Genomic DNA, 9,060 nt, shown 5'->3' on the forward strand with positions numbered 1-9,060 from the left:
TGTTTTCCTCCCAGCCCTCCCCATCTGCCCTTTCCAGCAGGGGAGAGGAAGAAGACCTGTGGGGAAGGAACACCTGTTCATGGGCACCTGCTATACAGGGAAGGGAGGATGAAATCTGGCTCTGAAGGTGCATTCCAGGGGTTCCCAAGTTCCCCACCCCTTACAGCTCTGGGACCTTGGGCAAGCTACTTGCCTGTCTATCTTTGCCTTCCTCATCTACAGAACTGGTGAAAAGACCTAGCTCTTAGGTAGGGAGGCCTCAGTGAAATGCGGTATGAGGAATTTTGTTTTTGGTGCATGATTGTTATTATTATTGCAACAGCCACTTCACTGGCCAAGCACTGTGCTGGTGCTCCTGATAAGGAGGGAGACCCAGGCATTTGGGATTCCCTCCTCCTCTGTCATCCACTGTGCATCTCAATAAAAGAGAGAGCAGGCCAGTTGGCTTCTCCTGAATCTCCTTCCTGAAAACAACAGGCTAGGCCTTGGGGAAACTCTCCAGAAGGCACTATTTTTACTTAAAACAAGATCGAACCAGGAACCCTTTCATATGTGATTCCTGAACTGTAAACAGAGACCTTTTCACATGTGAGTCCTAAAACTGTAAACTGGAACCCTTTCATATGTGATTCCTGAAACTGTAAACAGAGACCTTTTCACATGTGAGTCCTAAAACTATGAACCTAAGATTCTTCCACGTGTAACATCTAAATTATAGGCCTATATAAAGTGTTGGGAACCCAACTGTGTGAATACTTGCAAAGCGAGTTTCACAAGACGGGTGGTCGAGCCCAGACACAGGGACGCCTGATAGAGGGAAGTTGAGATAAAGTTGAGTCAGGAACAGAAAAAAGGAGAATCTTGTTAAAAGATAACCAGATGATCGGAACCAGAAAATCCTGCAGTCACAAGGAACAATGTCTCGATGTAAATGTTTTTTATGAGCACCAGGAATGACTATCACCTTTTATAACCACTGATTGTGTGTCTCTGACATCCTTATTGTATAGAGTATGTTAATTAGTGATCTGTTTTTTCTCTCACACTGATGTCAACCAGAGCCTGAAAAATGCATATAATCGAAGCCTTTGAGAAACAAAGTTGCTGGTGGAGTACTCACTCCCCAGACCTCCTGACCCCGCTTTTCTGTCTCCTATTTTTCCTGCGCACCCCCAACTCAGGTTTTGAATCCTCTTGCTGGCCGAGAGTTCCCACCAATAAAGCCTGAACCTCCCTTTGTTAGACGAGCTTGGCTGTTAGGCACCTATGCCACCTTGCTCCCAGCTGAAATAAATTCCTTCCTCCTGTGTTCGGTGTCCAAGAGATCCTTTCGCGTGGCCGCTCCCGCTACACTACATCCTGGCCCCATTTCAGTCATGCCCTGGCCAGTGAGGCAGGGATGTCAGTTCCATTCCATGAAGGAGGCAAGTGGGACACTGAGGCAGCACGGGACTGCCACTTTTCCTCGCCGCCCATGGCTCAGGCCTCTCCCACTCTCCTGGAGAGTGGTGGAGGCCCAGGATGCAGAGTGAGGGAGCTGGAGATTTGGAATGCATCCTGCACAGCCTTGAAGATGGAGGTGGGGACAGCAGTCAAGGGAGGTAACAGGCTGCAGGGCTGGGGATGCACCTAAGCCCAGGTGTCAGCTGATCTCACCAGGCAAAGGGACCTTTGCTTTTCTTCTGCTCATTGTACTCCCCCAGTGCAGGTGGAAAGGAAGGAACCCCTATTTTCTGAGGTCTTCCTACGTGACAGGAGAGTGCAGAGCTGGGAGCTTTGATATATACCCATTTCCACCAACTCCAAGAGCTGGTGTTACTGCCCCGTGTCCATGTCAGTCCAAGATGAGGCAGCTGGGGTTGTCCAGAGAACTGGCACAGTCCCCTCTCCACTACCCTTGCTCTGGAGTCTAGGCCCATTTGGCCGTCACAATAGTGGGTGTGGCTGAATCACTGGGCAAGGTCAGTTTAGGATCACAAAGATCCTGGGTTAAATATCTGAACCTGAAGCTTTACCCTAGCCATCTCTGCTTAAATCCCTTGGCTTATACACAGGTTACACAGTGCACAAGCCACACAACTGCACACAGCAGCCCTGATCATCCTCAGAGAAGTCTTTGAACCAGAGTTGTGGATTCTACCTTCCCGAGCTCTGGGAGCACAACCCCTTCCCTCTCCAGGACTCCAGGTGTCCCTGTGTTAAAACAAACCCACATCGCCTGGGCCTGATGGTCTCCTCTGCCTTCTGCCCTGCATCTTTGGCAGCCAAATGTCTTGGAGTGGCCTATATGCAGGGGCCCTTGCCTCCCATTCTCATGGGCTCTGGACTTCCCTCTGAGTGATTCCCCCCCCAAAGCACTCCCCAGTTCCATGTGTCCTCACTGCTCCTGGGCACTCAGTGACCACCTTAATCCCTCTGTGCTGCGAGAACACCACAGGGATCCTCTCACTTCTCCCTTTCTCCTTCCTCCAGGCTCAAGCCATGACCCGAGGCATCGCCTGAGGGCCCTGCCTGCCTCAGTCCAGTCCTGTGTGTGGGAAGAGATGACCAGGGGCAGGCCTGTGTTACTTACAGTTAAATGAATACCAGCTTGCTTTGCTCTTTGTACATGGAGATTTGTCCCAGGGATCACATCCAAACTACGGTGCAGTAAAATAAAAGCAGAGATCAAGCGTAACAGGAGGGCTATGGTAAGGACTGTCTGAGAGCGCCCTGTGACCACGGAACACTGCGGTGTGGTTGCAGAGCAGAAAAGAAACTGCTCTGGTCCCACAACTCTTCCCAACAGAGTTTGTGTGAGGATCTCGTAAAGGGAGCTTATGCAAGAGGCTCTGGGAAGTAATGCAACCTCTGCTCACAAGACTCAGGATAGTCTTCCCAGGTGCGTGCGGGTAAGGCCAGAAAGCCTTACAGGGCAGAGACACCCAAACGCCACAGGCTCTGCCTGTGTTCTCAGAATACGGAGCAATTCGAATTGCTCTGTGTCCACAATCCTCGGGAGAGAAAAGCCCCTTGATGCACTGTGTGTGGTCAGACCTTATGGGCCTTATCTGCTGCACCTCTCTGGCCAAAACACCTGGAGAGACAATGGGTGGTAAAATCTGTGTCCTTAGTTAGCATGTCTTAGGAAAATCGAGTTTGCTATTGAATGCTGCAAACACAGGCTCTTCCTCCGGCTATCCTCCTCAACCCCCCTCCCCACAGCCTGCAAGATTAACAAGATAATACACCAATAAAAGCGCTTGGAGCCCAGAGCCCAGTGCCAGCGTGGATCACCCCTCGAGAGTGCGTTTGACCCCTGGACCTGTTATAAAATTCTATTCTTCTGACTTTGCCTTTCTTTTCTCACTCCCTCGTTACCGCCGGGACATGGGGCACCCACAAACAGGGTTGGGCTGGTTCCCATCACTGTGGATGAATCTCCTCAGCCACTCTCCTTCCTCCGTGTCTAGTGAGGCAGGATGAGGCTCAACCAGAGAGAGCCTGAAGGTGGTCAGACTGCTCAGAAGGGCACCCAGGGGGCTGCCCGGAAGCCTTGGTGGGGTGGAGGTGGTACAGGTACCCTCATGCCTTTGGCTTCTCCTCCCCGCTGGACTTGTCCCAGCCCCACCCCAATTCCTCACCAGTTTGTAACTCACCCCTCCCCCTGTCCCTCAGCCAAAAGTGACAAGTGAACGCTCCACAGCACATTTTGCCTGGCCTGCCAAACTTTTTGAAAGTTTCATTTAGGTGCTATCATTTAAAAATCAGAAGATTTCACCTAAGAATCCAGCATTCTAGTTTCTTTCGAAAAATCAGAGGATCTGGCGACACTAGACGCACAATCCGGCACGGCGACAACCAGCTGGAGCAGTGCTGGCTGTTCCCCTCTGTGGGGCTTGTGCTCGGGTTTCTGAAGTTCTAACCCTCCCAGTCACAACTGTCACCTATGCAAGCTGCTGGCTCCTATGCTGTGTCTCTGCACAAGGCGGCCCAGTGGGAAGGAACAAAAGCGGGGTTTATGAGAGGTTGTCCTGTTCAGCCCTCCCCACTGCCCACAGGTCTTGGCACGTGAGGGAGGGCAGAGTAGGGTGAGCAGAAAGGCGGGGGGGTCCCACTCAGGACACATCCCAGCCTCTCTCTGATCACTGTCCATGGCTAGCAGCGTCCCAGGCACCCCATGTGTCCTGGTCCAGCTCAAGCCTGCCTCGGTGGCCGGGCGGCTGCAGTTGTGTAGCTTGCTGTCTTGGTCCCGGACACTCAACATCCTCTTGGAGCTGGGCCTGGGACCTGAGGCCTTGTCCTGAGCCTGAGCAACGTGGCCTGTACGCACAAGCTTCCACACTGTCCATCCAACTCAGCTGAATGTGCACCAGGGTGTAGCAGCCTTGTCACAGTCCAACATGATGTTGAGGACAGTGCAGGCGGCCCCGCCCACTGACAGGGCCGTTCGGGAAGCCACATGGTACTTCACAGTGTTCAGACCTCCTTCCCGGTCCACTTTGAACTGCTCCTGGGGAGGAGGGGAGGAAAGAGCATGGACTCAGGGCTGCACAGGTACCAGCTGCCCACTGACCGCACGCAACCTCACCATTGGAGGTCCTGTGGTCCCCACTGGAGAGGAGGAACCCACAGCTCAGAGCAGTGAAGCCTCTTGCCCAGGGCTGTGCCCCACTAGGAAGCAGGAGAGCCGGGATCTCCTGTTGGACGCATATGCCTCCTACAGAAGGGGCTGTTTGAGGGTATGATCCCTGCATCCCGGGTGTGGCTGAGATTCTGGCACCTTTAGCTAAGCCTCCCCATCCCACCCTGCCAGCCTGCATGGACCCTGAGGTCTGGGCTGACCCACAAGTGCCCAGGGTGCCCAGAAGCCACCAGAGCAAGGCACTGTCAACTGACCTGGGACAAGCAGGGGAGGATGGGGCCATTTGGGCCAAAGAGAACTTGGTGAAAACTCGGACCTGTTGGCTCCCCACATCACCACCTATCTGTCACCGATGAGGAGCCCAGCCAGCACCTGTTTTTGAGCCGCGATGCGTTTCTGGTCCCTCTTCCGCCAGGCTGGGTCATGCAGGTGGCGAAATGTCTTGTACCCAGTTGTGATTCCCGAGGGGCGGAAAAGCTAGAGGCCAAAGGAAGTCGGGGTCAAGCCACAATTCCTGGAGCCCTGGCCCTTACCACCAGCTCCTCTGAGGTCCCACTGCCTGCCAGGAAGTCAGAGGCAGGGGTCTGCACTCCCAGCCTGCAGGAGAGGAGACTGGGGCCCAGAGGGCAAGGAACTGGCTAGATGACCATGCAGGGCAGGGTCAGGGCAGGTATCAGAACCAGGGCCATCTCCAGACCCTGGGGAGCTTCATCCGAGGGAACAGAAGAGAATCTCTGGGCAGCCACCATGGCTGAGGTGGCAGCAGGGCCCCGGGGAGCCTCACCTGGAGCCCGGCTCCTTTAATGCGCCGGTAGAACTCATCGTCCTCACGGCCCCAGCCCCAGAAGCGGTTGGACATCCCGTTGCACTGACACAGAGATAAGCAGCGTCACTCGGCCCATCCTCCCTGGGGGTCCTTTGGTCTCCTACTGCTCAGGAGTGCCCTCCTCCCCGGCTGCTCTGAATAAGCACCAGGTGCTTACAGGCCCCTCCACCTCTGCAGTGCTAGGGGCTGTGGGAGGCAGCACATCCAGTCCCTTTCCTGTTCTCATGGGGTCTTGAACCTGTGTGAGATGCTCACCTTCTCAAAAATGTCTCACTGGGCAGAGGGGATCTCTTTGGGGAACTGTCGATGGGCAGAAGCGCCAGTTCCTACTTGATTTCTGCCTCCCTCACTCCCCTTTCTTCTGGTGACCCTGCCCTCATCTCTTCCTGTGTGTGTGAGAGGGGCAGCTGGGCTCCATGACAGACAGCCATTCTTGCACCTGGCTCAGGGCTTTCATTTCCATAAAGGAGGCTTCTGCCATGGCCTGGAGAGAAGGAGACCCAGCCTGAGCTACCAGGTTGTTCCTGCCCGCCCATCCGCGAGGACAATGAGTTGTACCGGCCAGTCATTGGCTCAGGCGGGTTCAGTACTCAAGCCTGCCAATCATGAGCCAGTGCGGCTCAGAACCAGACTCCTGCCTGAGCTACGAGAAAGGGCCCCGTCTCCCACCAGCCTGGGGCCTGGATACCCATCTAGGATACCGGCTGCAGTGACAACTACCACCTTGCAAATAAACCCAGTGCAGGGAAGGCAGAGCTGAGAGATGGACAGAGAAACAGGGCCCCAGTGACACTGTCCAGGACGTGGGCAAGCTGCACCTGAACCGCCCCCCACACTCTTCAATGCTGAGGGCCACTAACTCCCCAGGTTTCTGAAGCCAGCTTCCAGGGATTCTGCAGCTGTGGCTGACTGGCTCGCCTGCTCCTCGCACTGTGGCTGCTCCCGGGTTTCCCTGCCAGGCTGGGGCAGGGCTCCATCTGTTGGGCCCCAGAGGTACTGCCCCGTCCTGCCCACCATCTGCAGCCTGAGCAGAGGGGGCTGTCCGGGCCTCACCAGCTGGTAGTGCTGCTTGGACAGCAGCAGGATGCCGCCAACATAGGTCTTGTAGTGGTAGAGAGGGTGGAGCTCCGGGGAGGCCACGTGGAAGGGCCCAGCCTCAGGGAAGCCATAGTCCAGCTCCTCGTTGAGAGGGAGCAGGTCAACGTCGTGCATAGCAATGTAGTCCGTGCTATTGCTGCTCTCCAGGAAGCCCACGTTGATGAGCGCTGCTCGGTTGAACCTGTGCAGGGCGGCAGAGGCTGGGCAGGGGCGGCGCATGGGCTCACTGCCGGGGGCTCAGCACCCACCTCGGGGCCCCCATGGTGCCTATGGTGCTCTCTGGCCCAGCACTGACTTCATTCAGCCTATGGGGCTGTCCCCTCCACTCATCGCACAAATATTTACTGAGCGCCTGCTACGTGCCAGAAACCATTCAAAGCACTGGAGGTACAGCAGTGAAAAACCAGGCCTGCTCTCGAGGAAGTGAGATTCCAATAGAAGGAAAGAGAAACAAACAAGCACAAAGCGCGGCCGATGGTGGTGAGTGCCGGCGGGAAAGCAAAGCAGGCCAGGAGACGGTACGTGGCCGGGTGGGGCGAGGGCGGTGGAGGCGATGTCAGGGATGACACCGTGACTGCACAAAGCCCAAGGGCCACTGAAGGATGGGGCTCTGACTCCCTGTGCAGGCTCTGAGCAGGGGTGGGGCATGCTGTGACTTATGTCTGGACAGGACCGCCCTAGCTGGCCTGTTGAGAATAGACTGTTGGAGCAGGGGTGAAAGCAGGGAGACCGGCTGGGAGGCTACAGCAATAATTTAGGTGAGAGACGGAGAGATGAAGGTGTCCTAGCTCAGGAGGTGACAGTGGTGACAGTGAGAAGCAGGCAGATTCTAGATGGATTTTGCTGACAGGATACAGTATACGACAGAGAACGAGCGGCTGAGGATGACTCGGAGGCTTTTGGGCTTGAGCAAGGGAAGCAAAAAGCTTCCATTTCCATGGGGAAGAGGGCAGAACTGCAGGTCTAAAGTAGGGCGGGGCACCAGCAATTCAGCTGTGATCATGGAAGCTTGCAGTGGCTCTGAGGCCACCATGTGGAGGGACTGTGTAGACGGCTGGGCTGGTGAGCCTGGAGTTCAGGAGAGTGGTCTGGGCCAGGAATAGCCCAGGGAATCATCAGAGTAGAGATGGGGTTTAATGCCTGGAGATATGAGATGCCCCAAGGAACGCCTGGAGTTACAAAAGGGGGGCTGCCAAAGTACCGAGCCCTAAGAAGCCCGGATGGTGAGAGCTCAGGGAGACAAGGAGAACCCACAGAGACAGAGGACCAGCCGGTGCAGAAGGAGGACCAGAGGGTGCTGCCCCAGCGCCAAGCAGGAGCGTTTATGAAGGAAGACGCTGCTGACAGGTCCCTGGAATACAGGCCCAGCACAGCCTCTGTACCAACCGAGCGGAGGTGGCTGGTGACCTCAGTGAGAGCTGCTCTGTACCATGGTGGGCACGGAGTCTAAGCAGAAGGGGTTCAAGAGAGACGAGGGGGGAGAAAGGGAAGGAGGTCTGCCAGAAAGCAGAGAAGTGGAGTGACAGCCTTGGGATGTGGGATCCAGGGAGTCTTTTTCCTTTGAGAGAGGAGCCACTTCAGTGTGTGTATGCTCATGGGTATGCTCCAGGAGAGGAGTGCTCATCGTGAGGGAGAGGAAGGGGCCAACTGGGGGTGGGGGGAAACACTAGGGGGTAGGGACGGTGGAGAGTCAGCCCAGACAGAAGCTAGGACGGCCCTGAATCCCTGTGCACAGAGGCTGAGAGGTGAGTCGAGGTGGCGGGAACCGGGGAAAGTTCTCTTCATTTCATTCTGTTTTCTGAAACTGGAAGCAAAGTCATCAGCTAAGAGTGAGGACAGGGGAGGAATGAGAAAAGATGGTTTTAAAGGCTGCGGTGAACAGACCAGAAGAAAGTGAGGCTCCCAGCAGGGCCGAGGGCCTTCCTGGGGGGACTCATTGGCAGAGGCGCAGCAGTGTGGCCGCCTCATGTGTGATCTTTTCTCTCCAGTCCCCTCCAGTGCTCAGGCGCAGGTGTGGAGCAGACAGCTGGAGTAAGTCAGGCTGAGATTACGGCAGCAACAAGAGGCCAGAGGCTTGAGGGAGTATGCCAGGGAGGATTTTAGTGGCGGACCTTGGACTCCACGTTAGGTAAGAAAAAGTAAAGATAAGGAGGGTCGCAGGGAAAAGGTGGGGGGACCTGGGGATCCAGATCAAGGAGACTTGAAAAGGTGGGAAGATCAGGCTGGTGGGGCTGAGAATCCATCTTCTGGTGGGAATTAACTGGAGGGAAAGGAGGTGAAGTGCTGGAGGGTGAGATGCCAGGCTGTGGTCATGGAAGAGAGCACTTTTTGGTAAGGGTGGAGATTTTAGGATAATGCCAGGTTGTGGGCAACATTAAAGCCGTGGGCTTGACCCTCCCTTTCCCTAATTCCCCAGCCAGTCCCCAGGGAGTCCTGTCTGGGCTTCCTCCACAGCACCTCTCTCTACCCACCGCCCCCAGCACCACACCATCAAGCCACTGTCATCTCAGAC

The 9,060-nt window shown here is 55.5% G+C and overlaps 1 protein-coding gene across 1 annotated transcript; it reads right to left on the bottom strand.

The window, feature by feature from the left end:
• Positions 1-3,704: 3,704 nt before the first annotated feature.
• On the bottom strand, positions 3,705-6,727 carry LOC116545784 (beta-1,4-galactosyltransferase 7). The gene is made up of 4 exons (XM_032272247.1): positions 6,504-6,727; positions 5,409-5,492; positions 4,997-5,101; positions 3,705-4,492 (listed from the first exon to the last, which is right to left on the bottom strand). The coding sequence occupies exons 1-4, from the start codon at positions 6,660-6,662 to the stop codon at positions 4,337-4,339; spliced, it is 504 nt and encodes a 167-aa protein (XP_032128138.1). The 5' UTR covers positions 6,663-6,727; the 3' UTR covers positions 3,705-4,336.
• Between the last annotated feature and the right edge of the window lie 2,333 nt (positions 6,728-9,060).

This window comes from Sapajus apella, unplaced genomic scaffold (assembly GCF_009761245.1).
Source record: "Sapajus apella isolate SASKATOON/1434 unplaced genomic scaffold, GSC_monkey_1.0 scaffold370, whole genome shotgun sequence".
Lineage (NCBI taxonomy): Eukaryota > Metazoa > Chordata > Mammalia > Primates > Cebidae > Sapajus > Sapajus apella.